The sequence below is a fragment of the Macaca mulatta genome, chromosome 3, assembly GCF_049350105.2.
Source record: "Macaca mulatta isolate MMU2019108-1 chromosome 3, T2T-MMU8v2.0, whole genome shotgun sequence".
Classification (NCBI taxonomy): Eukaryota; Metazoa; Chordata; class Mammalia; order Primates; family Cercopithecidae; genus Macaca; species Macaca mulatta.
In genome coordinates this window covers 137,458,468-137,476,982 of record NC_133408.1, presented here as the reverse complement: position 1 = coordinate 137,476,982, position 18,515 = coordinate 137,458,468, and the positions used below count along the sequence as shown (strand labels likewise).

At 33.7% G+C, this 18,515-nt stretch overlaps 1 protein-coding gene across 6 annotated transcripts in view; it reads right to left on the bottom strand.

Moving 5' to 3' along the window:
- CACNA2D1 (calcium voltage-gated channel auxiliary subunit alpha2delta 1) overlaps window positions 1-18,515 on the bottom strand; it is a 503,656-nt gene that overhangs the window by 20,730 nt on the left and 464,411 nt on the right. For 3 of the 6 annotated variants that reach the window (XM_015134178.3, XM_015134181.3, XM_015134182.3), the window contains 9 exons: window positions 17,581-17,601; window positions 16,843-16,903; window positions 8,089-8,186; window positions 5,039-5,126; window positions 3,927-3,989; window positions 3,143-3,246; window positions 2,199-2,285; window positions 913-980; window positions 477-515 (listed from right to left, as the gene is read on the bottom strand). In XM_015134178.3, coding sequence (XP_014989664.1) covers window positions 477-515; window positions 913-980; window positions 2,199-2,285; window positions 3,143-3,246; window positions 3,927-3,989; window positions 5,039-5,126; window positions 8,089-8,186; window positions 16,843-16,903; window positions 17,581-17,601 — 629 coding nt within the window. The remainder of the gene's footprint in view (window positions 1-476; window positions 516-912; window positions 981-2,198; window positions 2,286-3,142; window positions 3,247-3,926; window positions 3,990-5,038; window positions 5,127-8,088; window positions 8,187-16,842; window positions 16,904-17,580; window positions 17,602-18,515) is intronic. The other 3 variants (XM_015134179.3, XM_015134183.3, XM_015134184.3) reach the window with 1 other exon arrangement.

Sequence of the window (18,515 nt, the reverse complement as noted above, 5' to 3'; positions counted from 1 at the left end):
GTGAACAAATTTAGAGAAAGTGTGATAGGTGAGAGAAAACTGCATTGATAACGAATAGAGATGCTTTGGTTAGAAACTTCCTATCCAGAAATAGAGCTAAACATAAATATGTGCAAAAGAATGTAACACCGTTGAGACCGAAGAGAACCATCACATTGACATGACTACTTTTTTAACCTTCCAAGGACATATACATATTTTTAAAAATTCAAGCATTTCACGTTCAAAATCAAAAGCATATAAATTCAAATGAAGCCACTGCACTCCAGCCCGGGCGACAGAGCGAGACTCCGTCTCAAAAAAAAAAAAAAAAAAAAAAAAAAAAAAATTCAAATGAATATATTATTTCACATTTCCGTAGAATTTTTTAGCCTTTGATTAAAAATTCCTGCATATTTTTTGTCATCATTCTAGTCTTAGCAAGAGTAACACAGGGAAATATTGTACTCAAAAGTGATTTTAAACAGTTTTCTTACATCACTGTTTCTTTTGCAGTCACAAACTGGACCAGCACACTGAAAGACAAAAAACCGATTATTACATTTTTTTAGCAGTTGTATTTTAATTACATTATTACTATGTTATAATTAGAAATTCTAGAATAATTTATCCAGGAGAAAAATGAGATTAAACAGTCTAGTCCATAAGAAACAGAAGTTTTATCTTTAAAATTAGAAAATGTCAATCAATATATAAACTAGCATTGCATGTTGTAACCTTGAAATACTTTTATTACATATTGACTAATTTAAACAAAAAGCTTTGAAAAAATAGGAATTCAGAATTCTGCTTCAGTGTAGTGGTACTGAGAACGTATTTGCCTTATGTTTATTTGTATAAAGACCTTATTTTTTTTCTACTGAATTTTGAAAACATTAAATATATCATAAGAATTTTTTTAAACTATCTTACCGGATCTCTGATTGAGGTTTTGGTGAAATTCTCTATCCAGGAATTTACATCGATTTTAATTCCAACAACTGGAAAATTAATTTGAATTAATTCAAAGGCATAATTACCTGTAATACAACCTTTGCAATATGACAGTTTAATTATTTTGATAGCAAGTATCAGATTATAGTTTATTACAGAAGTTTTAGTCTTTTGTTCTTAAGAAATAATGCTAATAGCTCTTAAACTATTACATAAATTGTAATTTATATTCACAAAGAGTGTATTCATTAGCCACAACCTGACCAATTAACTAATACAATAAGCTAAATAAAAAACATTAGTGTCAGGAGAGCCTCATAAACTTGAGGTCATTCAAATGGTATATTTTAAGAGGTTTCCCTAACTCCACCAGTGTTTGCAGTAGGTGCTTAATAAATCTTTGCTGAAAGAGTGAACAGATGAATGGATGAGTAGGTGGGTTAGTAGGAGAGTGGGTGAATAAATGAATGGCTGAGAGAATAACTGATTTAGTAACTAAATGAGCAATTGAGTGAATGAAGGAATAGGTGGATGAGTTAGTAAGTGATGGAGTGAATTAATGTAATAGATCCACTGATGGGGTAAAGCTGCCCTCAGGAGAAGGAAGGCTCAAAATACTCTCCTTTATAACTTCAAACACTGAATCATACAATAAAAAAAACTAATAGCTTTAACCTTATTGTATGCACTCCCTCTAGCCCACTTCCGATCCTCACTGATGCTCACTTCTACTTTGTTTGTTTACTTGCCTGTTTTTCCAAAAAGTCGTTTTTCTATATATTTTATAGCAAGTTTTTAACTGAGCCCTTCTTAATTCACTTTAACAGACACCTAGGAGAATTTAGTATAATTATGCCATATTTATCTTTTCCCTCAGGGCTGGAAACTTAACTTTTTTGTACAAATATGTAACTCCTTGGCCATATAACTTTGTATGTATTTTAAAGTATTAAGAGAGACTTCTGGAGTGGGGTTGCTAATCCAACATTAAAAATTTTTATTATTATACTAAACTGATTCCATAAATTTGTCTCAGACTATAAACATACACACAGTTTTGAAAATTTCTCAAATCTATGTAGTATCAATGTGATTTTATCCCAACTTCATAGGTAACTAGTTACATTTTATTTAATTTTTTAAGTATGCGCGCCTTTGTTGTTTGAGACCTTCTGATGACCTTGATAAACACTGCCAGTTTATAACATAAATGCCAAGTAACATTTAATTTTGGTTGTGTTTTTGTAATTAATATGTATCCTTACCTGCAGGTTTAAGAAGTTTCCCTTGAATATATATTTCTACAGCTTTGCTTACCATAATGCCCGATTCATAGGCACCAGGTCCACTTTCTAAAAAATAAATAAATAAACACCTATCAAGACGTATTGATTAATAATATTGATTTTCTGTCGTTAGATACAGATGGATAGTATTTTGCTTAAAAATTCTAGCATCTATAAACTATAAAAATGTTTGTGCTCTCCTTCCTCTCTTCTTCCTTTGTATATACTAGGCTAACTGGTATATCCATGAATTGGTTTGTTTTCATTGATTCGGGGGCATTAATTAGCTTGGTTACATCTGCTTTCACAACAATTGTTAAAATATTAGGGAGTTCTGCTGAAGTGAAGTGGAAAGATTGATTTTGGATACATAAAACTGACTTTGTCTAAGATATATGTCACTGGCAAAACTTTGAAATTCTCTGAACTTGTTTCCCCATTTATGAAAATAAAGGTAAATAGTACCTATGTGCAAAGACGTTCAGGGATTAAATTACAAGGTTTTTGGGAAATAACTCAAAATATTTTAAAAGATAAGCTATTAATTGTATAATTATATAATTAATACTGATAAAATGTAATTAGTCAATGAAATTACTCTACTTTATTTAATTCCTTAAATGTTTTTCAATACATTTTCAGTTGTAATATGAGGGATTATCTACATGTGTTTCTACTTCTTATGCATGCCTGACAGATATGCTATCTCTAAATTATTGGAAGACTGCTGTGTATGTATTTTGCCTCTTCAACTAAATGATGTTTCTTTTCTATTTTCCTAATGCCTTGCAAATACTCTATTTTTAATGATGACTATTCTGAGTAGTTGACATAAAATGTAGTGACTTTGGGGGAAAGCAGATAGTAGCAATAATTTATTTTTAAGAAGATTGAGAAAAGCTGAATTCCAAAGCAATACTTACTGTTAAAGTAGGGAGCAGTGAAAACATAGTTATCATTATCTAGGCTCCTTTTATAGAAGCTGTCCTCATATGTCTCTGGGTTTTCTTGCCAATTTTCTCCAGCCCTAAGGAGGAAATGGCTCATCATTTGTATTCTTTAATCTATCTGATAACCTACTTTATCCTATGTGGACTTGCTGAGCTTTACAGATACACCTACATTTCAGGTATGTCTAAAGAAGTTAGTGGTAATTGATAGCATAACTGATACTCATTACTGAGCAATGCATCAGCATAGCACTAAATTAAGAATCAGAAAAAGCTAACTCCTAGTTTTACTCCATTGTTTACTAGTCAGGTAGTAGGACAAGTAAGTTAATAGGTCAATTAATGTTAGTAAGCATTGGTGACTACTCAACCTACTTCATGAACTGTTATGAAGATAATAGAGACAAGATGCATCAAAGAAGAGTGAAAGACCATGAAGTGCTACATAAATATTGCTGATAGGCTATAATCATTGTGCTCATTTCGCTGGTTTAGCTCATATCTACAAAGAGAAAAATCTCTTTAAATGTCTCTTAAATTTGGTAATAAATATATTTAGCAAGCATTCCAGAATTTTATAATGTCATTTTTCAGAGAAATAAAATCTTTTAATAATGTAAATACTGTAAACAATGGCTCCAATGTAATCTAACGACAATCAGTTTATTTGAAGAATAGCTTCCTTATGCTGTAATGTACAAATCCTTGGTGCAGTCTTTTGTAATGTACTTGTTTTTACAGATGTTATTTGACTTACTCTTTGGGATAAACTCTGGTAATCCCACCATCAGTCACAACAAATCGTGCTTTCACTCCCTTGCTGGAACAGAAGACAAAAGAAGGAAATGTTCTATTGAACATATTCTAAGATACAAAGTTAGGTGTTGGTGATACAAAGAGAAGTAAGTTTCTAAAGTAAAGGAAGTAAATATATCAATAGATGCACAACAATGTTTTAATAATTTAAATTATGTATGAAATTTGTTACTTGAAAGCTGTTTAAGGAAGACATCTCATAGGAAAATAATGACTGAGGTGCATTTTGAACACGGAATATGAATTGACAGCAATGACACAGACAGCAGGAAGGTATCACTTGTAGAGAGGAAAGTATGTATAAGGGAAAGCTACCAGAGATGGCTGTTGTTTGGTATAGAAAAAAACATAAGACAAAAGGAGAGAAACAGTAAGAGGTAAAGTTTCAAGTACAAGTTTCTCAATGGTCAGCTAATGAATGATTTTGAATTCCATGTCAGAGAGCTTCACCTGTATCTTGAACTTAGAACTGCATTTTAGGAGTTAGATTCTGGTAAATATGAATTGTATGGAGAATTGACTAGGAGCTGCGTGTGGAGGAATGGAGAACGTTAAAGGCAGAAAAATCAGTTGCTGTGATTTCTTAGAAATGGGATCTTAGGGCCTTGATTATAAGGTAGAGAAGAAAACATTGCTAGGAGAAATATTTAGCATTTAGTGACTGAAAATGGGGTGGAGAAGAGATTATAAATAAGAATCATATTTAGATTTTCTTGACTGGATGTATGGTAGTGCTATTAGAAGTCCAAATAAACACTGACTAGAAATCCTACTTCAGCACAAACAGAAACACACAATCATGCCAATTTAATTTGGTTTATTCACCCTGAAGTGTATGTGCATGAAAAGCTGAGTAATGGTAGACACTAGTACTGAAAAACACCCACAAGTGAAAATGCAAGTTGTCAACAACTGTACAGTGATTTTCTTGAGAAATAATTATCAAATATTACTAATGAACTGTAAATTTTTGAGACTCATACCCAACTTCCACAGGAGAAACGAAACTGAAATGAAGAATATATACTTTTATTAATAAGAACAAATACTTACATATTTTTCTGCTTACTCCAGTAATTTTGGACAAGTTCATTTGTAAAGCCTGCATCAAGCAAGACTCTATTAATCAAATCTGTGTTACCTAAAACAGAAAAAGGAGATCACCAGTTACACTCACAGTTCTAAAATTATGATCATAATGAAAAATATATTTTCTATTTTCAAAAGCAATTTAGAGTAGATATTTCTATGAATTTTAAAATATATTCCATATTCATTTTCTTTGTAATTTTTATATTGTTTATCTTGCCTCACATTTTCCAGGAAATGAATGGATTTAGTAGCAGAAAAATCAATTCTAAATGAGACAAATTATTTTGTAAACTTTATCAAAATATGAAATAAGCTATGTTAAGAAACAGGAAATCGTCTTTCTTTTGTGTTTTTGTTTATTTCTGTATGGTAGCATGGTGATTCCCAACCACTATAATTTTGTGACAATTTAATATATACACACACATCAAATTTTATATATGTATATAAAATGTATACATATAGAAACAGAACTACCTCTGAAATTATCAAGTAAAAACATTCAACAAAAAGTTACTGTCTACTTTCACTTTCATTGTTATAAGAAAAGCTATTTTCATTCTTTTCTATCACAAATATCAAAACATAGGATAATCTTGGAGTAAATAAGACTATGAAAAATTCATTGCCACCCACTGAGGAGCAAGGAATGGAATGAGTATCACAGAGCAGTACAATCCCAAGAATGATTTTGAAATCTACTGGTATTGGTCACAGAACCAATACCAAAGTAGATAATAGGTTGTCATTCCTTGAACAACTGAAGTGCATATTAGCCCAAGTTTAAAGATAATTGAGGAAACAGATGATGAGGATCAAAGGTCAATTATTACATATTCTTAAACAAAAACCTCTGCCTTCTTCCCATTCTCCTTGTTCCTCTCAACCCATTAAGCTCTGAAATAACCTAACAGGTACCCTCTGAAATTTCACATTTATGATAAAATTTGACTCTTTTCAAATAAAGAATATATGTTCTTAACATCCTATTACGATACAAGGTGGTGGTGAGATAGGCTGGAAACATTTTTGTTGCTTTTAATTATTTTAAGTTAATATGCCTTACACCCAGGATTAAAGGATCAATTTAATCCCTATTTTGGAGTAAATTTTAATTCATTCTAGACACTCTTTTTTTTAACTATATTATTTTAGAAACTGAATCATTAAAAAAACAGTTCATTTGGAAAGTCAATGTTCTAATTGCCTCCAATCCCTTTAGGTAAAACAAAATAAATAGATATAGATATAAAAATTGAATTAAAATAAGTGATTCCAATTATTTTGGAATAAAAAGGAGTGATTCCAATTTTCACGGTGTTCTGAAAAGTTGTATGTTAAGAAAAACATTTCTGATAAACTCTTTTTGCAAGGAATATGAGTGTTTCATAACTTTGGTATCCAATTAAAGGAATAATCAACAATCTTATTACAGTTCTCTAGGAAATGCCTAGTACTCGTTAAGAGGAAATAAACAATGACATAAAATAACATTTCAAAGGCACTAGCTCAGTCTCAGTGAGCTTGTACTGAGTAGAAAGGTTTGGAATCATCATGTTAAGACATGATCAATGTAGACTTCGGCTCCCATGACAGGTTTTCAGAGTGGCTCACTGAAGCCACTAACTAATTTGTGCTAAAGTGAAGGAGCTAGAAAGTTATTTTTTCTCATATGCAATAAATTGAAGTTAAGGGCAGCTTTAAGAAGGGCTCTGCCTTTTTGATAACTGATAAAGTGCTTTGTTTGACCCTTCCTGATAGAAAGATAAATAACTGAAAAAAAAAAAAAAAGGGAGGAGGAGAAGGAAAAGGAGGGAGGGGGAGAGAAGAACAAAGAGACTCCTCTTTGAAAGAGAACCAAAAAAGTCAAATATGTGTATTCTTTTTCCAAATTTTATTTATGAAGATAAATTTTGCCATGAATTTGGTTTTCCTCTTATTTCCCATTTGTACAGTATTTGTTCTGGTAGTGCTTTTATAATAAATATTTTTTAGGAGAAAAAAAGATTTAGATAGGCCAGGCGCGGTGGCTCAAGCCTGTAATCCCAGCACTTTGGGAGGCCCAGACGGGCGGATCACGAGGTCAGGAGATTGAGACCATCCTGGCCAACACGGTGAAACCCCGTCTCTACTAAAAAAAAAAATACAAAAAAAAAAAAAAACCTAGCCGGGTGACTTGGCGGGCGCCTGTAGTCCCAGCTACTCAGGAGGCTGAGGCAGGAGAATAGCATAAACCCGGGAGGCGGAGCTTGCAGTGAGCTGAGATCTAGCCACTGCACTCCAGCCTGGGTGACAGAGCGAGACTCTGTCTCAAAAAAAAAAAAAAAAAGATTTAGATTTTCTAATGATTTAAAAGCCAAGTATCCATAATTTTCTATTAAGCTTAGAGTATGAATGATGCAAATTGACCTGAAAGACAAATATAATTGTTAAAAAATAATTACTAATTTTCTGTTGTCTATTTTAACTTGATTTACCGCATAAATGAAAAATTGCAGAAGCATAATTTTTTAAGACATAAAGTTAACTTGTGATGAAAATAGAATGTCAGGAAGGAAGAAAACCATTAAGTGATATATCTTTATTTATACTTTGGTTTTTATTCTACCCATATTAAAACTCATTATATTATTTGAAGGATATAAATAAATTTATAAAAATGTATGTTTTTCTCTATATAGCAGGCAAAATGCTATAAAAAATCTTCAAAAGATCATTCAAAATTAAATTTCCGAAATTTGAGAGGAGCTAACATGAGCGTGCCATATTTACGTTTAACCATTTGAAAGAATCTATTACCTTTTTTTGAAAATTTGATGTAACTAAATAATGAAATAACATTTCTTTAGTTTGCAAAATTAAGGATCAAATTGTTACTTTTACTATTAGAAAGTTATAAAGTAAATAAACAACCAGCACAACATAAAGTAATATGACTATCATATCCTATGATATACTATAAACCAATAAAACCACACTCAAGCAATCATTTTGAATTAATGCATACTTACATGATGGATTGTTTGGAGTTTTTCTATCAATAAACTCATTGAAATTTAAAAGAAATTCAGTGTTATTATCCGATATTTTCAGGTCATTGCAGTAATCCCTGAAAAAAAAAAAAACATTTTGAGATATTAGGTATTAAAATCGAAACTTTACAGGGTAATTAAACGTAGTGAAAACTCTTTTTTTTTTTTTTATTAGCTATAACACTTTGCAAACCGTTGAGCTTCTTGTAACTTCCATTTCCTCACTTCTATAATGGACCAATACTTTGCCAGTAAGTGGTGATTATAGGCAATGTGAATTAAACATTTGGCCTTTGGACAGTAGGTGCTCAATAAATATTAGGTTTTGGTGTAGCTACTATACTATTATCATTGTATATCACAGATTTAGGAGTCTCATATAGCAATTAAAACAGAAATCCTGGGGCATGGGAGCAAGGGGTGGGAGAGCATTAGGACAAAAACCTAATGTATGCGGGGCTTAAAACCTAGATGACAAGTTGATAGGAGCAGCAAACCACCATGGCACATATATACCAATATAACAAACCTGCATGTTCCGCACACGTATCCCAGAACTTAAAGTAAAATTTTAAAAAACTGCGTGGAGTTTCATACATACCCAAACGCAATTGAGTGGATATAAAGCTAGTGAAATTTGAATAACATTAGTGGATTGTATTTATGTCAGTTTCCTGGTTGTGACACTGTGTTAAACTTATGCAAGATGTTGCCATTGGAGGAAACTGAGTAAAGGGTATATAGGTTCTGTCTGTATTATTTCTTGCAACTGCATGTGAATCTATGATTGTCTCAAAATAAAAAAATAAAAAATAAATAAAAAATAAAGTAACCCAGAAAATAAAAAAAACTAGAAATCTTGAAGTTCATTACATGTTAACATATTTTAATAAAATATTACCAATATTTAAAAAAAGATTTTAAAAAGTGGCAGTGTTTTACATATTTGCAAATTATCTTTAATTCCTGACAAGAGAAGACAAGTATGTCTCTGCAATCAATTGCAAGATTTTGTTTTGGTACGTAAAGAAAATTTGTCCTCACAGAGACGAGAGGCTTGTTTTTTTCCGGATATTGTGGCTGTTCTTTTTTTGATAACATACTCAAACTTGTTTATTTGTAATTTATTAATGGGTAGTTGTAACATGGAACGTGAAACAACATTAATAGTTTTTTTTTTGTCTTCTGTTACATTAAAATTCCATATTCTTTCTTACACTTTAATCTTTTAAGCATCTGTGATTTTGTAAAATCATAAACTGGTTATTTACAAAATGAGTTGTGTACAACTTCCACATAATGATACATTATACAATATTGACAAATTACACTCATTATTAAGTATTGGGAAGGTATCCTGTACATAGTAGCGTATACAACTTTCCCAAAATTCTAATTTTTGTTTGAAAGCTCAGTTTCTGTCACTGGCAGCAAATACTCTTAGTTGTTTTCTTCAACGTAAAAAGCTCATCTGATTTATTTTTGAGAAAATATCTGCTGAGCATCCAAGTCTGAATAACCATAGTTCTGTAATTTGTTCTTTCAAGTAATGTTACATTAAAAAAATGCAGAAAGCACCTTGTTCCCTTCCTAACATAATCATACAAATTCTGTACTTTTTGAGACATCCAAGTTACTCTGGGATACAGTAGCACTTCTAGTTTTATCACATATAATATTAAAAGACATGCACTCAAGGGGAAAACTTCAATAAAATTTATAATTCTGAAATTGGGTAGCATGATGCCTCTAGCTTTGTTATTTTTGCTTAGATTGTCTTGGCTATCTGGGCTCTTTTTTGGTTCCATATGAAATTTAGTTTTTTCTAATTCTGTGAAGAAAGTCAGTGGTAGTTTGATGGGGATAGCACTGAATCTATAAATTACTTTGGGCAGTAAGGCAATTTTCATGATATTGATTATTCCTATCCATGAGCATGGAATGTTCTTCCATTTGTTTGTGTCTTATTTATTTATTTATTATTATTATTATACTTTAAGTTCTAGGGTACATGTGCATAACGTGCAGGTTACATATGTATACTTGTGCCATGTTGGTGTGCTGCACCCATCAACTCGTCAGCACCCATCAACTCATCATTTACATCAGGTATAACTCCCAATACAATCCCTCCCCCCTCCCCCCTCATCTTATCTTATTTCTTTGAGCAGTGTTTTGTAGTTCTCCATGAAGAGGTCCTTCACACACATCCCTTGTAAGTTGTATTCCTAGGTATTTTATTCTCTTTGTAGCAACTGGGAATGGGAGTTCATTCATGATTTGGCTCTCTGTTTATCTATTATTGGTGTACAGGAATGCTTGTGGCCGGGCGCCATGGCTCGTGCCTGTAATCCCAGTACCTTGGGAGACCAAGGCAGGCAGATCACGAGGTCAGGAATTCAAGGCCAGTCTGGACAAGATAGTGAAACCTCATCTCTACTAAAAATACAAAAAATTAGCCAGGCATGGTGGTGGGCACCTATAATCTCAGCTACTCGGAAGGCTGAGGCAGATGAATCGCTTGAACCCAGAAGGTGGAGGTTGCAGTGAGCCGAGATCGCGCCATTGCACTCCAGCCTGAGAAACAAAAGTGAGACTCTGTTTCAAAAAAAAAAAAAAAAAGAAGGAATGCTTGTGATTTTTTTTTTTTGATTTTGTATCCTGAGACTTTGCTGAAGTTGCTTATCAGCTTAAGGAGATTTTGGGAAGAGACAATAGGGTTTTCTAAATATACAATCATGTCATCAGCAAACAGAGACAATTTGACTTCCTCTCTTCCTATTTGAATACCTTTATTTCTTTCTCTTGCCTGACTGCCCTGGCCAGAACTTCCAATACTATGTTGGAATAGGAGTGGTGAGAGAGTGCATCCTTTTCTTGTGCCTTTTTCAAAGGGAATGCTTCCAGCTTTTGCCCATTCGGTATGATATTGGCTGTGGGTTTGTCATAAATAGCTCTTATTATTTTGAGATATGTTCCATCAATACCTAGTTTATTATGAGTTTTTAGCATGAAGGGGTGTTGAATTTCATTGAAGGCCTTTTCTGCATTGAATGAGGTAATCATGTTGTTTTTGTCATTGGTTCTGTTTATCTGTTGGATTACAAGGCTACAGTAACCAAAACAGCATGATACTGGTACAAAAACATATAAACCACTGGAACAGAACAGAGGTCTCAGAAATAACACCACACATCTACAACCATCTGATCTTTGACAAACCTGATAAAAACAAGCAATGGGGAAAAGATTCCCTATTTAATAAATGGTGCTGGGAAAACTGGCTAGTCACATGCAGAAAACAGAAGCTGGACCCCCTTCCCTACACTTTATACAAAAATTAACTCAAGATGGATTAAAGACTTAAATGTAAGACCTAAAACCATAAAAACCCTAGAAGAAAATCCAGGCTATAATACCATTCAGGACATAGGCATGGGCAAAGACTTCATGACTAAAACACTCAAAGCAATGGCAACAAAAGCCAAAATTGACAAATGGGATCTAATTAAACTAAAGAGCTTCTGCACAGCAAAAGAAACTATTATCAGAGTGAACAGGCAACCTACAGAATGGGAGAAAAGTTGTACAATCTACTCATCTGACAAAAGGCTAATATCCGGAATCTACAAAGAACTTAAATTTCCAAGAAAAAAACAAACAACCCCATCAAAAAGTGGGCGAAGGATATGAACAGACATTTCTCAAAATAAGACATTTATGCAGCCAACAAACATAAGAAAAAAGCTCATCATCACTGGTTATTAGAGAAATGCAAATCAAAACCACAATGAGATACCATCTCACGCCAGTTAGAATGGTGATCATTGAAAAGTCAGGAAACCACAGATGCTGGAGAGGACGTGGTGTAATAGGAACACTTTTACATTGTTGGTGAGAGTGTAAATTGGTTCAACCATTGTGGAAGACAGTGTGGCGATTCCTCAAGGATCTAGAACCAGAAATACCATTTGGCCTAGCAATCCCACTACTGGCTATATACCCAAAGGATTATAAATCGTTCTACTATGAAGACATGTGCATACATATGTTTATTGCAGCATGGTTCAGAATAGCAAAGACTTGGAACCAACCCAAATGCCGATCAATGATATAAACTGGATAAAGAAAATATGGCACAGATACACCATGGAATAATATGCAGTCATAGTAAGGATGAGTTCATGTCCTTTGCAGGGACATGGATGAAGCTGGAAGCCATCATTCTCAGCAAACTAACACAAGTGGGAGTTGAACAATGAGAACACATGGACACAGGAGGGGAACGTCACACACTGGGGCCTGTTGGAGGCCAAGGAGAGGGACAGCATTAGGACAAATTTCTAATGCATGTGGGGCTTAAAACCTAGATGACTTGTTGATAGGTACAGAAACCACTATGGTACATGTATACCTACGTAACAAATCTGCACATTGTGCACATGTATCCCAGAACTTAAAGTAAAATTTTTAAAAAAGTGTATATGCATATATACATACACACTGTTCACAACAGCACATATATATAATATATAATTTTTATATATAATATATAATTTATATATAATATATAATATATAATTTATATATTATATATAATATATATTGCATATATGTTATATATTTATATATATTATATATGTATAATCAAGCACATAAAGGGCTTAACATACATTAACTGAAGTGGACATTCATTGGCGTGTCCCACATGCCAAATACTCTTCCTTCTCAAGTATTTTCTCCTCCCCTAAACACATAAGTAAATTCCAGTCTTCTAGTCAGCTGTATTGATATCATTCAGCTATAAAAAAGTACTGATACGTGCTACAACATGGATGAACCTTGAAAACATCATGCTACATGAGATAAGGCAGATGCAAATGGTCATGTATTATATTGTTCCATTTATAGGATGTGTCTAGAACAAGCATATAGCTGTAAGAGACAGAAAATAGATTAGTGGTTGCGTGGGTCTGGGGAGGGTTGGATGAAGGATGGGTAGGTAACAGTTAAGGTCAGAGAATTAATTTCTCTTTATAATGATGAAAATGTTCTAAAATTAACTCTAGTGATAGTTGTACATATATGTAAATATATTTTAAAACTTTGAATTGTTGAAAAAATGTGAAATGTGACACTGACTACAGAAATTGTTCCTACACTAATACCTGCTGGATTAAACAAAATCCATTGCCTATGAATTAGGAATTAGAATTGAATACTTTATTTATCTGGATTCTACCCTAGTTTCCACCTTGTCTTATAGTGAAGCTGAGAAAACCAACGTGCATAATCTGTTACTTAATAACTGGGAGAGACAAGGGAAGAAACCGTAGAGAACAATACAGACCTGAGATGGAGAGTCTTGCCAACATAGCAGGCCTAATTCAATCCCTTCTTAAATTTTTTGTTATGTTAATATTCTGCGGGACCTGGTTTTTTTCCTAGCTAATGTTCTCCTTAATACTGAGAAAATTCTTTCTAGTTAAAGTGGGTTAAAGTTGCTCTCAGTAATTCAAAGTAACTTGAAATTAATTAAGTGACTTGCGTTCAAAAACTACTAATAAGATTGCAGGTATTATTAGTGATATAATTTTTAAGAATATTCTTTATATGTTTACAGATTCTCCAGTCACCAGGTATTTATACAGTACCTACTGTGTGCCAGCAATGGATTCAATGTACTGAATGTTACATTGAATGTAACTGAATGTTAAGTCAAATAGACAGTCATGGTCTGTTGAAGAAAGTAAATAAAATGTGGCCAGTGCTCTCCAAGAGAAATTGAGAATTCTATGAAGCAGGAAGGATGCGCACACCAGTGAAGAAAGGAAAGAAATCCCCACATCAAGGAACTTTAAAGTTTGGATTTCGGAGGGAGTGGGATGCATATATATGTGTGTGTAGCCCAAAAGGGAAGAAAGAAGGTAAAACTGAAACCAAGCAAAAAAAAACAAAAACAAAAACAAAAAAAACAAAAAACAAAAAAACAAAAAGAAAGAAAGAAAGGAAGAAAGAAAGAAGAAACAAAGAAAAGAAAAGAAAAAAAAAGAAAACAGTGCATTTAGGAACTGAAAGAGGTTAGTATGCCTGAAATTTAGAGTAGAGGTAGGGAAACTTTCCCTGACAGGGCCATGGAGCAAGTGATTTAGGCTTTTGTGGCCCATAAAGTCTATGCCACAACTACTCAACCCTGTGTTTGTAGAGAAAGCAGCCAAAGACATTCCAGAAACAAATAAGCATCACTGTGCTCCAATAAAACTTTATGTTTAAAATTGATAGCTGATCTACAGGATGTAGATGGTCCCCAGTTTAGAGTGTGAGGGACCACACTGGTACACCAGGACTTGGTGGAAGAGCATTTGAAAGCTATAATATAAAGCACAGATAATCATAAAGATAATCTAGAACCACTGGCCTGTATTTAGAAGATGAGAAAAATGATTTTTCTTTTCACATTTTAGAAACTCTCTCTGGTTATAGAACAGAGACAGCATTAAGAAATATGGGGTAAATATGAAAGTAGGGAGATCAAGTAAGAGGCAAATGTAGTAGTTTAGATGAGAGAAGGCAGACGCCTGGATTAGGGCAGAGGCAGCTGAGATGAACAGATATACTGGATACTCATAAGACAGAATGGGCAAGACGTGGTGATTGATTAGAAGTGAGACACACAAGCCTGTAATCCCAGCACTTTGGGAGGCCGAGACGGGCGGATCACGAGGTCAGGAGATCGAGACCATCCTGGCTAACACGGTGAAACCCCGTCTCTACTAAAAAATACAAAAAACTAGCCGGGCGCGGTGGCGGGCGCCTGTAGTCCCAACTACTCGGGAGGCTGAGGCAGGAGAATGGCGTGAACCCGGGAGGAGGAGCTTGCAGTGAGCTGAGATCCGGCCACTGCACTCCAGCCTGGGCGGCAGAGCGAGACTCCATCTCAAAAAAAAAAAAAAAAAGAGAAGTGAGACACAAGAGAAAGGAACCAGGGAAGGACAACTAACAGGTTTCAAGATTGCTCATTTGGGAGGATGGCATTTTCTCCTCTGAGGCAATACAGGTAGAACTTTCCAAAGGAAACAATTATTTATAAGATGCTAAATCTGAAGCACATTGAAGAGTTATTCTTGTCTGGTTTCCATGAGATATGAATGTCTCATGTTGAAATATATAAAGTCTGAAAATAGATACAATATAGGATTCAATAACTTAATGAAATATTAATGAAACACATATGTCTTTGTCTCTAGATGTTTATGGCCATCATATAGCTTTGGGAGTTATGAACCTAACCTGTAGGCAGGGAACAGATGGGTGGCTTGTGGTCTGAATGCAGTCTCAGATAAAAAGGGAGCCTGGGCTAGCACCCTTTGCAGCCCTCTCATATGAGTGATCAGCAGAAGAAATGAAACCCATGAAAGAGACAGTGAATATGCACCCGGAGAGGGAGTAAGAAAATCAGAATAGTATGTCATCAAGCAAGAGAAAGCATGGAGTGTCAAAGGACAGCGCAATCACCAGTGTCACACACTAAAGGACATTCAAGCAAGATAAGTTTCTCAAGGATAGGGGCACTCATAAAGCCAAGAATATGCTTTGTTAACACAGATTTCTCAAAAAACCCATATTCCCTATGTTAAAGTAGAAACGGAATCCGGAAATATCCTTTTGCAGGAATTAAAAGGTAACTCAGAACAATTTATATGCATCTTTGGGTTTTTGGAGTAATTTAAGAAAAGTGAAAAATTAATAATCCAAGCTTCTATGTAAATTGTTCCCAGATTAATGGGAATTATATTTGAATATTATATGTGTCTGCCATGGAGCAGGAGTCAAAAACTGAGGAAAGAAAGTAAAATAAAGAACATCTTTCGATTATTGAATAGTTTCAAATAATTACAGAAAATCAAGATGGGGAAAAAGATGTACATATGTGATAAAGAAGGGGGATTATATGAGAGAGAAGTAAACTTGGGTAGGAAGAAATGAGGTGCATCTAAAACACTATGTAAAGCAATGCCACTGTTAACAATTTCTCCCAGATAGTTGAATTAGACCATTAAAAAAATCCATTATTATGTTCATTCTATCCATATGTGTAAAGATACACATAAATATTGGTACATATATGTGTATTTATATATGTATATTTGTGTGTGTGTGTATATATACATATATTCACAGGTGCAAATACACAATTTTCTATTATTGTTGGATGCACTGGTTGTTCTACAAGAGCAAAGCCTATATCCATCTTATTCCCATTGTATCCCAGAGTCTACATTGCTTAGTAATTGCCTTTTTTTTTTTTTTTTTTTTGAGATGGAATCTCGCTCTGTTGCCAGGCAAGAGTGCAGTGGCACGATCTCGGCTCACTGCAACCTCCGCCTCCTGGGTTCAAGTCATTCTCCTGCCTCAGCCTCCCAAGTAGCTGGGACTACAGGCACGTGCCACCACGCCCAGCTAATTTTTGTATTTTCAGTGGACATGGGGCTTCACCATGTTGGCCAGATGGTCTTGATCTTTTGACCTTGTGAGCCACCAGCCTTGGCCTCCCGTATTTGAATGAGTAAAGAAATGAATAAATAAGATTTTGTTTCAGTTTTAAAGTAATTATTTCCTTTGATTCCATAATGTGATATGGAATTAATCCAGAGCAGTCTTGACCCAATTCTGAACTATTGCTGAAGGCCTAGCTACTGATACAAGATGTATCAAAAATACAACAAAACCAACCTTGGTGCTATGAATGTATAGCCAGATTCTTCAAAATGATCTGGCTTCAGGGTTTCCGAATCTGCAAAGAAAATGTTACAGGATTAGATAGATAATTCAGAGTATATATCCAGAGATTCTATAATAATAATAAGGCATGAGAAAGATTAATAAGAAAAATTGAAAAGAGTACTTACATCCTAAAATTGAAACATATCAATGAATATAAATGTCCTCAATGCTTCCCAATAACATTATAATATGGATTAATTTCATAACATGGATCCCCATAGTTATTTTAAAGAAAATGCTATGTCTATAATTTTCTGATCTAACCCTACTATAACCAAATATCTTTTAAAAAGTGATTGATATGAATGTTATGCCAGAGGTATTTTAAAGACCAATTATTTATATAAACAGTTTACCAATATTATGATACAGAAAACAATGTTAAAAAAACTCATTAATGCCTTTAGTGAATTAATAACATTCCTCATATTAGGTATGAATTAGTAAGTGGAAGGCTACACAACAAAACTCCTTAAGTCCAAGAAAAAACTTGAGTGTGAACCAGGTTGCATATGAAAATACAGCATATTCTTTCTACCATTTTTTTGCTGCTAAGTTTTGAGTGATCATGAAGGAAAATTTAGTAAATGAGAAGCACAGAGGATAATATCCAATAGGAAGGAAAATATCAGTGGAAATGTCAAGTGTACTAAACAGAAAGAAATTGAGCAACAAGAAAATACTTGCCCTTCATTTTGCCCTTTTTTGCTGTGAAAATCCATCAGAAAGAGAAAGCAGGGAAACAAAAAAAAAAGAGGGTAAAGCAAAGGGGGTCACAAACAATATTTTATTCAATGACTTTCTTGAATAAAAATATTGTGCATAGATCAAAGGTTCATTTATGTACAGCTGTAGTCTGGGGGAAAAAAGACATATTTTGAAGACTGGATAGTATGTCCTGTCAATTATTACTAGATTACCCTCTCCGTACTGTGGTTATTTCAAGGGTCTGTTTTGCAAAGTGATTAATGCAGGTGTAATACCAATGACGTCAGGCTATAAACATAATATAAACATAAGCATTTACCAATAAAAAACTCACTAGTTATCCCCTTATTTATCAATTGAAGAACTAGCTCATGCAGAATTGCTGGCTGTGAAAAGACCATCATATCTATCTATCAAGTGAAAGTGGAAATACACTATGAACACCAGGCCTGCTGAGGGCAAAAAAGAACTGACAGAGAAATGAAAGAAACTGTAGCTTACTTTAAGATCAGATGTAAAACATATATGTATATTTTTGGTATTGTTTTGTTTTTTACTTCATCCTCACAGAAAAATTTAAGGTTGTTAGCAATAATTGGCAATGTGCAACGGATATGATGGTCATTTTACTTTACAAAATCTAGTCACCCAAAACAAAATAAACAATAACTTGAAGTATGTGCTAGTATTAATTACTCTACATTCCAAATGAGGCTTAAAAAAATTAATCCATTTGCATTATTGAGACATTAATTTGGATTACGAAAAGAAAGTTAATTGCCAAACCAAAGCCAAAGACCAGTGCAATTAATTTATTCAAAGTAGAAGAAGTAGAAGATGTGAAGCACAATATTATTCTGGCCAAATGCAAAATAAATAAATAAATAAATAACCAGAAGGAAAGAAAAGGAAAG